We start from the raw sequence: 16,827 nt of genomic DNA, 5'->3' as shown, positions 1-16,827 counted from the left end.
GAGGTAAGATTTTACCAATGCATTGGCCCTTCCAACTATCCCATAAAATTCCACTTTAGATAGTAAAACATCAAAATTGACAAAATGAAAAGCTTTTTTCAGGTCACAGAAAATGCCACCAACTAGTATCTTATTATTCAGCGCAGTTAATATTTCATTAGGAAGTTTGTACGCTGCTTTTCCTGTAGATGAATTGCTCCTAAAGTCATATTGTTCATTTACTAATGTTGGTTCAGTCTAATATATATAACCTTCTCCACAACTTTTGAAAAGGATGATAGTAATGATATAGGTCTGTAATTAGTCATATTGGTTCTGTCCCCATTTTTAAATAGTGGTATTATTTCAGAATATTTCAGCTGAGAGGGGAAGACACGAGTTGAGAGAACTCTTCTGTAGATATGAGTTAGAGGAGAGCCTATAAATGGGGTGCTAATTTTTACAATTTTACCCAAGATTTCATCATATCTATTAGAATTTTTTTATTTTAAGAACCTGATAATATTTTCAATCTCTTTAGTAGATGTACGATGGGGTACCCAAAAGAAACCAAACTAATTTTTTTGTGGGCAGAGCTTTTGTAGTACCGCGTTTTGCCGCTATAAGCACATAGAGCTAACATTCCTGAGTCGATAAGCCGACTACCGTTGCTTCAGAAGGTAAGGACGGTAAGGACTAGTTTCGGCAGAGTTTATAGTGACATGAAAACAATGCTGATCTGTTTTTTCAATGTGAGAGGAGTCGTCCATCCAGAGTTTGTTCCGCAGGGTCAGACAGTTAACCAGGCTTTCTACTTGGAAGTTTTGAAAAGATTGCGCAACAGTTTGCGGCGGAAGCGGCCAGATTTGTGGCAGTCGGGTGACTGGTTTTTCCATCATGACAATGCCCCTGCTCACACAGCCCTGTCTGTACGACAGTTCTTGACCAAAAATGGTATGACCCCTGTTCCTCACCCTCCATACTCACCCGACCTTGCCCCGTGCGACTTTTTTTTGTTTCCTCGAATGAAGAGACATGAAAGGAAAGCGTTTTGCTGATGTTGCTGAGGTGAAGGAAAAACCGACAGAGGCGCTGTCAAGCATCTCAAAAGATGAATTTAGACAATGTTTTGAAAAATGGAATAAAAGAATAGACAAGTGTATTAGTGTAAGTGGAGAGTACTTTGAAGGGGATTGAAGGTTTGTGCTTAAAATTTGAATAAATAAGTTTAAAAAGAAAAATAAGTTCAGTTTCTTTTGGGTACCCCCTCATATAGTTAAGTTTAATTTTTGGGAAGGGAGGTGTGAAAGCCTGAGACATAGTTCAGATATTTGTAAGCATCATCGTGTGTACTGTAGCCAAGATTAGTATTGTTACTATTAATTTTATCAGCTATGGTTAGGAAATAGTTATTTAATGACTCTGTAATTGTATGATGATGATCCGTTAATTTCCCATCTATACTCGTATTTAAAGCCTGTTTAACTTTCTGCCTGTAACTGTTTTTATGATGTTCCAGGTGGTCTTCCTTTTATTGTTAGAAATATAAATGAATGTATCATAATAAAGTTTTTTGCTGCTCTGATAATGGACAAAATTTTGCAACACGTTTTATAATAACATTTTAAATTTGGGTCATTACTGTTCCTGAGAGTTAAGTAGCGTTCCCTTTTATTAAAACATGAAATCTTGATACCACGTGTCATCCAAGGATTAGATTTAGTATTGATCTTTTTTTTTTTAATTTCATTAGAATATTCAAAAATAAGTGTTATGAAAGGCGTTGTATATTGTATCGACATCGTGATAAGTAAAGATACTGTCCCAAGATTCATAACTTGAGTCAAGAACTCGTTCATGGAGGACTTCCTAAATTTTCTTACTGACTGTATGTAACTGTTGTGTATTTGTATGTATATTGCTATTGTTTATGTATATAATCTGGCCATCATGATTAGACATACCATTGTCATTGGATGGAAGCCTCAATGGGTCAGAAAGGCAGGATGGATGTGACAGGAGGAAAACTCTATCCATACCAAGAACTACTTGTAATCAAAGCAGTAATAATGTGTGGGATTGTTGATATTCTACAAGACAACCACGTAAAACTGTAACAATTGTATATATTAAATTGTATAAATTGAGTGCGCTGGCAGAATTTGCTCCTTTGTAGTAGACCAAGACTTTACGGCCGTTCAGCTGGTTTGTTTGGCCGGTGATTTGATGCTACGTGCGCCGGTAGGAACAGCTGCCTACGGTGCAGTTGATGACTGAGCCATTGTCTCGGCTTGGTTACTGGAGAGCTGTGGCAGCTACGTTAACTGTCTGGTAGCAGAGCATGGTTGCTGCAGAGTTGCGGCAGCTGTCTTTGGCGCATGAACACCTGATGACTCTGATGACTGAATGTGATCACTGACGATTGCTAGTTTTGGGCTCTGCCTTTAATACCATGCTTGCTGGGTGGAGCTACAGTTGCAGTTGCGATTGTGAGCACTGACTGGCTAGTGCACGTGATGATGTAAATGTGGGCTGGACAGCGAGTGCTGGCGGCAATGTGATATTGACTAGGAGTTGAGTGCTGTCTGTTAGACCAGCAGAAGCGCGTGTTAGTATGTGGGATGTTCCCACAAATTAATTTTTCTCTCAGAACAGAACTAGGCAGCACTTCTTATGCATTGAGAGGTTACCCAATTACCTGTAAAAATGTTACCACCATACCGTCTACCATGCTGGCACTGTCAGCCTTAGATGTGTATTTGGAAAACAAATCCCAAAGCTAACCTTACAATTTGCCTTCATCAAGACCATAATGTTAAGCTTCTGGTTTTGTTTTTAGAAATTCAGGTATTTTCTTTAATTTTTAAAATTCCAAGTCCCTCTCAGAGATTACAATTTTGGTTAAAAAAATATTGTGACATATAGATCCATGCCACGCAACAAATTGGTAAACACCTTCCTGCAGAAGCCAGTGTGCACAACAATAGTACATCCGTTGCTATGCAACAGCGCTGTAAACACACCTTCCCAACAGGAGAGAGGCTGTGTTGGCTGGCCAATGCAGAATAGAACTGAATTCTGAGACATTAGCCTGCCAGGTTATGAGGTTGGGAGCAGAATTGAACAGAGTTGAGTCTTCGGAAATGGCAGTTGCAGAATAATAGCAAGAATGGAATTAGGCTGTGAAAAGACTTCATGTGTGATTTGGAGTTACAGTGAAACTGTTATAAATCCGTTGCCAGGTTACAACTAGTGAAGACTGAGAACCCTAGTGGTGAACTTTAAAGTGTTCAGATCACCAGTAGTGCTGTAATTGTCTGTAGTTCTGAGTAGTGTGTTTAAGGTGTCAATAAATCCATTCATCCAAGCCAAACCCCCATTTATAAGTCACACAGCAACTCCTACACATGACATCTAAAGATCTTTTAAAGTGATCTAAAGATCTTTTAAAGTGAGGCTTTATGTTTCTGTTTTACAAATAACTTTCCACAGCTGGCAGTGCTAATGTGGCAGAGAACATGGCTGTAAAGTTTCTGAGATAACTTGGGTCACCCATTACTACAAAACCAACCCAAAGATTATGGAGGCAAACTAGTGGCATTGACAGATATCCAAACAGGCCTGAGTCGCTAGTAGCAACTGACACACTATTCACTAATCATCCTGTCATTTGATGCCTTAAAATGTGATCCAGTCTCAATTGGACCACTGGCTATCATGACAAACACCTTTCATTATTTTCCTCAGTTCCTACATGAAATGCCAGGACAGTACCTCAATCACACCACCTGATGCTGGGTCTGAGTAATGTCAAAGCACAGCTGTCCATGAGATTAGAAAACAATTTCCAGTTATCCTTCACCAGTGTTGCACAAATCCAGACTATTTAACTATTCTAAACAAAAAAAGCACAGCTCATCTGCTCTTAGATGCCACATCCTGTCTACTAACTAGATCCATCCAACTTTATCATATGTTCTTCACACAAATTAAGTAAAGCAAAGACATAACAGGAAAACAGGATTTGTCCATCTGCTTGACTATCTACATTACTGATCAAATTTTTTTTTATTATATTTGGTAATGGGGTCTAGAATGAAAGTTTTAGTGAACTTAATTTGATAAACTATGTAATGCCATGCAGTGATGTCCCTTTTTCAAAAGCTAATAGGTGCTCAAGCAGTCAGGAAATTCTTTGCTGTTTATGGAACTTTAAGGATCATTACCATACTCACAACAGCCTACCACTAGACTCTATCATAAGAAAGATTAATCCACTGCGCACAACAGCCCTGATCAGCTGCTGATCTACAATAATTTCATTTACCTATACAGTTAACACCAAGAAAAGAACTGTGCATAAGTTCTGTATGTATTTGATAAGCATGGCTTGCCTCTATAATTACTAGTTTGTTTTATCAAACGGGCATAATAATGACAATTGCAGTCCTTTATACTGTAAAAGGCAGCTACATGCCACTGATCATGAATTCTTTCATAGCACATACCCCTTGACCCTTTCCTTTCTCCTTTGCACCCTGTCTATGCATGGCTACTGCCTGTGGACATTGGTGGGTCCCTCTACCCTACTTTGTGAACTGATCACGCATAAAGCACTTGTGTTTGTTACTTTCAAAGTTTCAACCTGTTTAAACTGGTAATACATACAGGCAGGGTACAAAGCCACAGATTACATGATTAATTACTCATATGCACACCTATGTAACCAAAAATATGTGACTAAAAGCTCAGGATTAAACCATGGCATTTAATTTTTTCCAAAATTTGTCTAAAAGTAGGAATGAATAAATATTCATGGGAACAAAATACAGCTTATATAGAACACAAAAAGACATACATAAATGTAGAATTCACTTTTTTTTTCCTTGGCACTACAGCCCCAGTGGACCTAGGCCTACCTCCATGAACGCCGTTCACTTCGGTTTTTCTAGATCTTACACATACGGTAGGACTCCTTGGGCGAGTGATCAGCTGGTCGCAAGGCCTCTACCTGTAGACAAACACAGAAAAACACACACAAACATCCATGCCCTGAGTGGGATTCGAACCCACAATCCTGGCTTCCGGGCAAGCGAAGACAGTGCATGCCTTAGACCGCTCGGCTACTGTGACCGGCAGAATTCACTTACAAACACTAAATTAGAATACATTAAAAAATAGTCACTCTACATAAGCAACAGTACAATTAATTAGGTAAGACCATGCATGAAAGAGATCTGTCAATATACAGCATTGTTAAAAACTTTCTGAAATAAACAGTCATTTGTTTTGATCAAATTTGTTCCTTGTATTTTCCAGAAGGTTTACTGTGTTAGGCCATTTCTTAATAGTGGAGTTCTGTTGATTTCTGAAGTGAAGTACAACTGGATTTTCAGATCAGTAGTCACTGTTTTACAACATGTATCTCAGTATTTATAGTACTGATGAGCACTCTGCATGTGTGTGTCTTAATATGAGCCTCTACACTTACTGCCCATAATATTGATCAGTCAGTGGTTAATAATTTTTTGAAGGGTGACCTAAACATTACAACTGTCTTACTGAAGAGAAATCGGCGCTTTATACATTTATGGTGCGCCAAATAAACTATTTAAGAGATATGTCCCCATGTTTAATTATTAATCGTGAAGAATCAATCATAAGAATACTTTCAATATGATTTTAATTAAAATTAGAGAGGAAGAAAAATGATCAAGACTAGAATAAACAATGTAATCTGACACACTATAATACATTCCACCTGTGTATAGTATACAGAAGTGAATGGAAAATGGCATCCAATTTCAAAGTATCCTCTTAATGGCAGTAACTTATTTCAGTTTATAGCAAATTTGGTGTTTCAGCATTTGGAAACAGATACACATCCCACCCATTTACTTGCCATATACAGCTTATTCTGTGCTCCACAGGGTCCACACCGACCCTGTGGCCCACACAACATCCTATCCACTGTATACCAGGGGCTCTTTCCCTCCAGTTAATGTGATCACTGTTGGAAAGTCACCACTTACCTCCATCAAGTGTCGAAGTCAAGAATGACAGGATACCTCCAGTCCCCCTATACGCCTTAATGTCGTGTTGCACAAGCACAACTTTACATTAACTATTCAAGGATACATTCTGAATTGTACAGATTATATAGCTCAAACGGTAAGATCATTCCAAGCCTTGAATTGCAAGGGATGCAATGGAATTGTTATGACCTTTCTGAATACATAATGCTGTACCATTCGCCTGATCTCCTTCATTTGTTCCAGAAATCCATATTTGGCGATATAGTCTCCATATACAGAACGTGTCAAGTTTTACTGTATATCAGTTCTCAATACTGTAATATTTAACTACATACACAAATCATGTACACCTCAGAAGCACACCACGTACAACTATAAAAATGAGATACAATACAACAAACCCACACACAAAATTTTCTATTACCAGAATAAGCACTGTATCCAAAGTTATAAAAATTAAATGAAAACAAAATCTTTATTATTTCAAGAGGCAATGACACACCGACACATATTAAAAATTTAAAATTCCATTAATTCAACAGAGTAAAAAGAGTGATTTTATATCAATTTTAAATAAATTAAAATGTTCCCTTAATTCTATCTGTTCATGAACCTTATTGTACGAACTGATACCCATATTTATCACAAGTTTCTCAAAGAGACTGTATTACAGTGTTGCGCAAGTAAATTTAATTTTTTGCACATATGATTACAGATATCCATATTTTTTACCACAGGATTTTTATATTTTTTAATAAAACACACCACTTCTAGTATGAATAAAGAAGACAGTGTTACTATATTATAGTCTTTGAATATTTCCTACCTGATAACTGACACCGCTAATTATTCAAAGGGCCTTCCTTTTCAATTTAAAAATTTTACATATTACCTTCATTATCCCCACCCGATAATATACAATGCAATATCTCAGGCATGACTGAAAATTTGTATAATAAATGGTTCTTATTATATGAGGGCTGTTTCTTTTACTATTTTGATCACGTATACTACTTTACATAGCTTTGTTCTTGATGCTCAGATATGAGTGCCACATGTTAAGTTCTCTGTAATTAAATTCCTAGAAATCTCAGTTCTCACTGATACCTGATATTTATATTTTTAAAGGTTATCTGCAGTCTTAGAGGAAATGTCATATGTTTTGAATGAAGTAACACAGCAACTGTCTTTCAGTATTTATTATCTGATTATTTTATTGAAGTCATATTTCTAACTCTTTCATAACATTTATTATTTTATGTTGAAAGTCAAATACATCTTTTCCAGTAATTAATAAATTTGAATCATCTGCAAACAAGTCAATCTTTGCCCCCTGTACATTTTCTGTGATATCATTTATTTACTTACGCATGGAGCTGAGCCCTTCTTGAGGAGCTGCCAATTCTGCAGCTACTCAAGAATTCCCCAGCATTTTATGGAAGCCGAAGGTTCATTACCATGTTCACAAGAGCCCTCCACTGGTCCCTATCCTGAGCCAGATCAATCCAATCAAAACCATCCCATCCTCTCTCTCTCTCTCTCTAAGATCCATTTTAATATTGTCCACCCACTTACACCCTGGTCTTCCCAGTCGTTTCTTTCCCACCAATATCCTATATGCATTCCTCTTCTGTTCCATTCGTGCTACATGCCCTCCTCATCTCATTCTCCTTGAATTGATCATTCTAATTATACTTGGAGAAGAGTACAAGTTATGAAGCTCCTCATTATGCAGTTTTCTCCAACCTCCTGTCACTTCATCTCTCTTTGGTCCTAATATTCTCACAGAATTATTAGATTTTTGGACTTTTTCCATCATCCAGAATTCTATGTAATAGAAACAGACCCAGTTTCCAAAACATTGTGTCTTCTATTACCTAGAATTCTGAATGATGGTAAGAGTCCAAGAACCCAGTAATTTTGTGTCATCCAACATCATCAAAACCATTTATAAACTACCAAATATTCTCTTCAACACCCTGTTCTCAAACCCCCTCACTCTATGTTCATCCCCTAATGTCAGAGACAAAGTTTCACACCCATACAGAACCACAGGCAAAATTATAGTTCTGTATATTCTAATTTTTATGTTTTTGGACAGCAGACGAGAAGACAAAAGGTTCTGGACTGAATGGTAGCAAGCATTACCCAAGTTCAATCTCCTCTTAATTTTTGCCTTCATACACTACAGTCACATCTTTCATTGTCAAATTTTTAACTTCTTTTGCTGTTTTGTAATAGCCATTAAATCAACTCCTGGCTTAATGACCCCCTGAGCTGCAAAGGTGTTATCCAGGTCTTATTTCACTTTAGATGCACAGTCTCTTCCATGACTGTTCCCAGCAGTTATAATTTTGTGTTTCCGTCTTCCTTTTATAATGTTTTCCCACTTCTTGATTTCACGTTGATTTGCACACCAGCATCTCACACTTATCGCTAATACAAGGTCACTAATAGCGATTTGTTATGGCTGGTATCAGGTATGTATTTTCCTGTCCTCCATAAGTGAATTTTTTTGTTTTGTTTTCGTTATTATTTCTTGACATGTCCAGTGGTATTGCACTTCAGTGATGGACGAAAATAAAGTTGAAAGTTACTGCATCTGACCACTTAGCTTCATTCAGAGTTTGCTGTCTAATAGTTTCATACAAATTTGTTACCTGGAATATTATTTACTTGTCAACATAACCTATTTGACTGCTTGTCTCTCATCAGTTTCTAAAAACTGATTTAATTCTCTCACTTCACCTTTTGGTTCTTTACGTCCAACAATCACATCCATTTTTCTAAAGTGTAATTGACTATTTTAAGAGGAGTTTGGATACCTATATTGGCTTCATACTGAGTATTTACTGCACTATAACGCCTACCTTCAATTTCCTAATTCTTTCTGCAAAAGTTCAACATTTCCTTTCGTAACACTTTCAGCGGTATGGTTTTGATTTCCATGGTTCCCTCAAATTTTCACTGGACTGAGTTACATTATAAGCTAAATAAGGTGCGCTCCACTTAGTACAAACATACACATGTTCTTCACCTGTTTGATGTCATATCTTGGAACGCTAGGAAGCTGTTGGAACGCTTGGAACGATGGGAAGTTTTGTTCTCATCAGTGATTGGTTGAATGCACGAGTACTAAATATGGCTTCTTTCATGGTGATATGTATTGTATATTTGTGTGTAATTTTAAGGCTGTCATTTCCAGGTAACTAAAGATATTAGAAGCTAAATGTGCTGGCATTTTGGACTGTTCATTAGCCATTATTTATTGATTACCGATTGTACCAGCCGAATTTGGTCGCATGATACGTTTCCTCTGAAAAGATACGAATGTCATTATCTGAGCTTTCACATTACATGTGACGTTGAACGTAGGCGTGCCAAGATATATTATTGTGTATTTTTTAAAAGTGCCACTTCATTTTAATTTCAGCTTCTGCAGAAAGTATTAAGGATAAAATGTATGAATCTGTAGAAGGTGCTGTTGCATGCTTCAGAAGACTAAATGGAACGCATCAATTTGGTTGTTCATGTAAGTAAAGTAATTAAGTAAATCGTGTGTTCATTTAGTGTATGTCGCGAAACTAAAGATCGGTGTGAGTTTGTTTTTAATAAGGCATTAAGTTGCATTTTTTCGTAGCATTTGGTCATAATAGTTATTAACGTCTGTAGAAAACCTTTTTCAGACGCTCCCACTCTTGTGACATGTATTTCATTGAATTCTGTCAGCAGTATTCTTATGTGGGATTTTCTCCAAAAAGTGTGATGAGATTTGTCGCTAAGTGTTCCAACATGTGTGCTGTATCTGTAATGTCAGAATCCTGGAATATGTAGTAGAACTAACACTGAAGTTGCAATTACCATTCTTTGGAAAAGTTCATAATATGCTTTAGTGGTTCAGAGACTTACTTGCATTAATTAACATAGTATGTAGCTCTTAATTTAATCATAGTTATGAGTTTTCATCTTTATTCATTATATTGTGATTTTCTGGATTGTGAAGACATTGTGGTGTTTGCAGTAGGGAACCAATATTTGATTGGCATGCTCAGAATAAACCAAGAAGATCAAGGTAGTAGTTTCTTGTGATATGATGTACCCAATCTACCAGACTACAACATGGTATAGAAATTTAGAAGACTGTAATATGAATCTTAATTTTTATATTCCATTTCTGCTTCTCATATATACACAAGATCTGAACTTGTTCTCATTAAGAATAAAGTGATGTTTCTTCATATAGCAACTACCAAAACATAATCAACTGGTAGCATAGAAAGCTGAAATAGTATGTAAGTACATATTTTCAGGTATCTTAAACACTTATATTATCCATGAGTAAAGTATCTGACACCATTAGTCATACCAGATATCATAGTTGTGTGATTAAAACTCCTTCGTGATATATAGAAGGCCTTGAATTCAGAGCTCAGCCTGAAATGCACTGTTCTGAGTTACAGTGTTTGTAGTTTTCCTCAAACTCTTGTGATAAGATAACACGTAAAAGTGGGCTACATCTGCATGCTTTCACATCCCTTCTGTAGCTGTACAATTTTGGGGACAGTCAGGGGTTTTCTTTTTTTTTTTTTTTATGGTGAGGGTTATGTGAAATTCATCACTTTTGTCTCACATTTGGACATTTCCTCCTGAAACACGCAGGAGGTAGCTTGGATCAAGCTTGAAGCCAGCTGCACATCAGTAAATCATTCAAGTTAATATGTAACACAAGAACAGGTTCTTTGGAAATTCTAAAGTTTGACAGCAGAAGTCATAATTTTAGCAGTCATTCTGGACTCTTGCTACCCCAAATTCCAGTTTGTCAGTCACACAGCAAGTGGCAGACTTCACCCCTAGTCTCTCACTGCTTGAGTATTTCTTTTTATAATTGGAGGAGAAAGATTAAGCAGCCTCCCAGCTTGCCTGCTCCAGCCAATCAAAATCAGAAATGGGACATCCTTTGCCTGAATTTTGGGTAACCAGGGCAGATGTCTACCCTTCAGAGTGTGCTTGGCTGGAAGACTCTGAAGTTGGCACTCGTCTGGGATACACGTGTTCTCCAATCATCCATATATTCACTTCTTTGTGGTTCCTCTCAACTAGTGTGTTTAGGAATCAGTAATGACCTAAACCCACCAATCAATTAATTGGTCACTACGGCGCATTCATCACTTGAATTGTGCAATTCAGATAAATATTTGAAACTGCTAATTGGTGTTTGAGTGTTGACTGTCTTATGCCCAAGACCCCCCCTAATCACCCAAGTCACAGCCAATCAACATGACCTGAGAAGAGTTTGATTCTTCTGCCAGACCTAGTACTACAAAGGAACGGCTACACTTCTTATACATCCTTTACAGTGCTGTATAACCTGTGCATTGAAAAGCATTGTTTAGTAACCCAAGAATTGATCAAGTCACTGATACTGCTAAAACATAGCAACATCATCATCACAGGGAGTGACCTGTACACATAACATCATAAAAACCTTATATACATCACTCCAAGTAAACAACCTGTTGGGTGATAGACAGAATAATGAGTGTAGGCTCCACAAGAGGATAGCAAGGTCAAAACCACACAACCTAATTTATGAGAGAAGATCCCAACACACAGGCACCCCACACCATAATTGCTCCTACCACCAGATAAGCATAACAACATATAGTGGTCACAAAGTTTTAAAGAGATTTGTTACAAAATGTCTCATATCTGTACAATTTTAATGTTAATTTTTAATTCTAAATTGTGCTTCCTAAGTACCAGGGTTGGAACTTTAATAATGGCAACTATTTATTTACAACTGATACAAAATAGATGCATGTTTCGAAGTTTTACTGTCCTTCACTGTAGTCACTAGCATTGCATACAACCTGTTGCCAGCGATGTAGAAGTCATAGGATACCTTTAGCAGCGCCTGTTGTGTTGACAGTTCGAATGGAGCAATCTACTGCCTGAAGAATCTCTGGAACAGTTATGAAGCGAATGACACGAAGTGGTTCCTTCATCTTAGGAATCAAGTCAGAGTCACAAGGGCTTCATTCTGGGGAGTATGGTCGATTGTACAGCCCTTCCCAGCCCCATCAATCAAACAAATCAGCCACAGCTTGCACTGCATTCAGCCAAGCATTGTCCTGCAAAGTGATGGGTGGGTTCTGCAGAAAGTGTCTCCACTTCTTTCTCAAAGCTGGTCACAGGTTGTGTTCCAAAAATGAAGAGTAATACTGTGCATTGAAAATCTGCTGTCAGGAACGTATGCGTTAGGATAACATTCCTTCAGAATGTGAAGCACAGTTGTATGTGCTAATCCTGTCTCTCGGGCCAGCTCACGAATCGTATGGTGTCGATCACTCTCCAGTAACGCAGAAAGAGCATACACTTCTTCACTGACACTAGGACGACCTGGCCAACGAATGTCTGCCACATTTTGGCGTCCCTCGTTGAAGGCTTTTACCCACCTTGTGACTGTTCTGTAAAGCAATGCAGATTCCCTGCAAGCCTCTTGAAGACCTTGATGACACTGTCGTGCTGTATGGCCTCTGGTACATTCAATCTTTATCCAACTCCGTTGTTCCCGTTTCGAAAACGTGACAATACTACATTAGACCGCCCGCTAACACGAGGCTCTGTTCTTCTTGTCACTGCACATGTGCGTGATGTGGGAAGGGAGAGTTCATTTGCTCTGATGTAAGGTAGGTATGCAACTAACGTGTGGTGTAAGTGACATTATTTGGTTCCGTTGCATGGCATCTCTACAGCAGTGTTGCCACTATTAAAGTTCCAACCCTCATATTTACATTTTAACTGAAAATTCAGTTTATGCATTTAAAACTTACAAGAACACAATGTGGATCCATATTGAAATTAGATGCAATTCAAGAACTAGGACTAGTATCATTGTACGCCTAATGATGGCCCAATATAGGGGCCAAAACATGTAGTGTCAACAGCAAAATAAATGTTGATACAATAGTGTCTCTTTTGTTTTTCACGAAAATTTTTGTGCAGACTGCCCCTCTTATACACATATATCCTATAAGAAAATTGTGGCATGAAACCAGGGACCATAAAACAAGTTAATTGGGTCATGAAATCAATCAGACAAATGACCCATAGAAAGGCACTCGAGTAGTGGGAAATAAAATTAGGGAACTGTGAGGTCACACCTCAAGCTCTATGGCCTATTGCAAAATTGCTTATGAAAGGGACAGACCAAAACCACCAGCCACTGTTCATGGACCTTTAGGAATAACATATCACCTGATAGAGGAAGCCAACATGATTGCAGATTGTATAGAAAACCAGTTCACATCTCATGACCTGTGTGGCAAAAACCATGAGTGACAAGTGGAGACTATTGTCCAAGCTCTGCTCGCATCCATAGGCGACACCCCACTGGGAAAAGTGAGACCATGTGACATACATAAATTAACAAATTCATTGAGATTGAGTAAGGCTTGTGGACTTGATGGTATTCCAAATGAATGCCTTAGGCATCATCCAAGAAGACCACTGGTATATCTGACCCATTTAATTAATCACTGCCTTTGGTTGTCCCATTTTCCAAAGGCTTAGAAGGAAACAGAATTTATAACATTACTGAAACCCTGTAAGGACCCAAAATTTATGTCCAATTATCTTCTTGTTTACAATGGGCAAGCTATTCTGAAAATAGTTCAGAGGCATGTTGAAGAAACAGGGCCTTCTTACTGGAAGCCATCTGGTTTCTTATCCGATCACAGTGTGACCCTTCAATTAACGATGCTCATGGACCATGTCACCTTAAATTTCAACAATGAGATGTCTATGGCTGCTGTATTCTCAGATATTGAAAAAGTCTTTGATAAAACATAGCACCTTGGCTTCCTGTATAAATTATCAGAATTAGAATTTTCTATCAGTCTAATAAAGCTTACTAGCTCTCTTCTCTCTCAGAGAAATTCCAGAGTTTGGGTTGAAGGTGAAAATGGCTACACCAAGGGATGTACAAGCAGGAGTGTCCCAAACACCTGGTGTCTCTTTGCTGATGACACCTGTATATGTGTGACAGACTGCAAAGAGGGTTATGTTCCCAGAAACCTGCACCGAGGTCTCAGTGCAGTTGAGATGTGGTGAGAGCACTGAAACATGAAAATAATGAAGATAAGACTCACACCGTCTACTTTTTTCATAGACTTAGGTCCCCTGATGCTCATCTTAAATTGAGTGGACAGAATATCCCATTTGTCAGTCATGTAAAATATTTTAATATAATCTTCAATAAGAGGTTTGCATGAATACTGCACATAAAAATGATTGAAACCAAGGCCTTCAGAACATTTATTAGAATCTACTCCCTATCCAAAGTGAGTGTTTAACTGCCAATATTAAACTAACCCTCCATAAGGCACTGATCGTCAGCAATGACTTATGCTTGTCCCATGTGGGAATTAGTAGCAGACACCTACTTCTTAAAATTGCAGCACCTAAAAACGAAGTTCTCTGCACCATTGAAATTTTCCAAGGTGCATGCTGGTCCTCGATTTACACACAGCTTTCAACCTTCCCTATGTATATGATTATATAACAAAATTGTGCAGGCAACAAGCAGAAGTCACACCAATTCATGAGAATGAACATGTTCTTGGTATACAACAAGGCGGTACCAGACATATAAGAGGCTTAAACTTGATGGTGGTCAAGCTTATGACTGTTCAAGTGACCAAGCTGCCATCAGAGCATAAGATATGTAAGATAGGTATGATCTGCTTTGCAGAGTATGTACTGGCATAGGACTTGTGTACGAAAAGGAAGAATTATCAGTAACATGCCAGATGTGTGATACGTACACTTGACGAAAGGCCAAGCATATTCATAAGAGACAAACCTATCTTCTCATCAGAAAGGATGTTGCATAAGGACTATTACTGCAAGCGTTCAGTTGAAAAAGAAAATCTCTGGTCATAGTTCTCAAGAGGCTTGATGCCAGGACAAACTGATTGGCTGTAAACCACCAGTATTAAAGTGACTTGACTTTGATTTTAAGCTGGGATGTAGAATTGAGAGAGTCAACAGTCAGAGATGATTGAGAAGAGATGGCAAGAAAGGAATTAGGCTGTTAAAAGAAGACTTCTAGTGTGCTGCAGTGACAGTGAGACTGTTATAAATCCATTGTCAGGATACGACTAGTGAAGACTGAGAACACTGGTGTGTGTGTGTGTGTGTGTGTAATGGTGAATTGTAAAGTGTGTAGATCATACTGCTGTATTACTTGTGGTTATGAGTTGGCCATGTATAAATGGTCAGTATGTCCAATCATCCAATCTGAAACCTACCAATAGTGACCCCTACATGTAACAGTAAGTTTGTTTCCCTAAACTGATATATGTGACTTTCTGTTATTCTATCATCATTTCCTAGGTTTTTCAAATGGTCTCGTCCCATCAGTCTTTCAAACAAAGTCTCTGTGCACATTTCTTCTCTTCCCCATGTGTGCCCATCTCATGCTTTATTGATATCATCTTAATAATACTTGAATGGTGAAGCTCCCCAAGCTGAAACTTTCTCTGGATTTCTGTTAATTTTTCCTCTTAGATTAAAATATTATCTTAAGAACTCTTTCTCAGACACTCTTAAGCTTTATTCTTAACACTTTGCGGACCACGCACCCTTTAAAAGGTTTTTCGCTTTTAAACATGGCGGACCGTTCGCATGTTAACAGGTTTTTAAAACACGATAAGTTGCAACACACTATACATCTCTCAGGATCCACCTAGCTAGCATGTAGCTGCTTGCAGCTGCGTCAAAAGGCTCTGGAATGTCTGCTGACCAATCATTTACTAGACCTCGCTGTAACTCTATGCCCCTGCAAAGGAAAATAAATGCCTTTATTTCTTCAAGCTTTACGTAGCAAGCTGTCAGTCAGTAGTTCAATATGGATCAAAGACCAAAGCGGTTGACACCCAAGCGATTTCTTGGAGAACAAGAAATATCTGACTTCTTCTCCAATGAGCTATCTGATGTCCCTTGTGAGTCTGCTAGTGATAGTGACTCACAATCTGATAGTGAGTGTGGCAGGGGCGAACAAAAAATTGTGACCACAGACAGAAAGTGAAAGTGACCATAGCTCCAACAAATGTGCGGGTAGCAACATTGCGGGGACAGCCACATGGGGAAAAGTAGACAAAACGCCTGCTTTGGGACAATTTACTGGAAATCCAGGGGTGAAGCAAATTCTATCAGACCCAACGCAAGTGTCTGAAGTGGCGGAACTGTATTTTGGAGATAGTTTCTTTGACATGCTATGTCAGGAAACTAACAGATACTATCTCCAACACCGTGAACATTATGACAGAAGTTATAAGGCGTTGAAGTGGGTGGATGTCACTTCAGCAGAAATGAGAAAATTTTTTGCAATTATCTTTCTAATGGGCCATACAAGGAGGGATAATCTGAAAGAGTATTGGTCAACAGATCCATTTTTAGAAATTCCAATTTTCAGCAACCTAATGAGCCATAAGAGATTTGAGCAAATTTGGTGGTGTTTGCATTTCACTGATAATGAACTGCAACCACAATCAACAAGCAGGCTTTTCAAAATTCAGCCCTTATTGAACTTTTTCTTTCAGAAGTGTCAGACAGTTTATAAGCCAAACCAACACCTATCTTTGGACAAATCTGTGATTCCTTGGAGGGGAAGGCTTCGTATGGGAACATATAATCCTGGGAAACTTACAAAGTATGGCCTACTTGTTCATGTAGTTACTGAAAGCACTTCAGGCTATATTGGAAATTTATAAATTTATTCTGGTGAAATTACAAGAAACTATTCTTTCCG

General features: G+C 38.1%; 2 protein-coding genes across 5 annotated transcripts in view; one reads left to right on the top strand and one right to left on the bottom strand.

Moving 5' to 3' along the window:
• LOC111867436 (parafibromin) overlaps positions 1-9,087 on the bottom strand; it is a 48,773-nt gene extending 39,686 nt beyond the window's left edge. Inside the window, exon 1 of the mRNA XM_023857302.2 lies at positions 8,885-9,087. The gene's annotated coding sequence lies outside the window, so the exon portion shown is untranslated. The remainder of the gene's footprint in view (positions 1-8,884) is intronic.
• A 60-nt stretch (positions 9,088-9,147) lies between these two features.
• Positions 9,148-16,827, top strand: part of LOC111867450 (nicastrin) — a 91,533-nt gene continuing 83,853 nt past the window's right edge. For all 4 annotated transcript variants that reach the window (XR_002843350.2, XM_023857331.2, XM_023857332.2 and 1 more), the window contains exons 1-2: positions 9,148-9,219; positions 9,448-9,546. Coding sequence is in view for 3 of the 4 variants with exons in the window: in XM_023857331.2 (XP_023713099.1) it covers positions 9,156-9,219; positions 9,448-9,546 (163 nt within the window). In the remaining variant the exon portion in view is untranslated. The remainder of the gene's footprint in view (positions 9,220-9,447; positions 9,547-16,827) is intronic.

This window comes from Cryptotermes secundus, unplaced genomic scaffold, assembly GCF_002891405.2.
Source record: "Cryptotermes secundus unplaced genomic scaffold, Csec_1.0 scaffold423, whole genome shotgun sequence".
NCBI classification, from domain to species: Eukaryota; Metazoa; Arthropoda; class Insecta; order Blattodea; family Kalotermitidae; genus Cryptotermes; species Cryptotermes secundus.
Note: the sequence above shows the minus strand (reverse complement) of the source record. Positions and strands in the feature narration are given on the sequence as shown.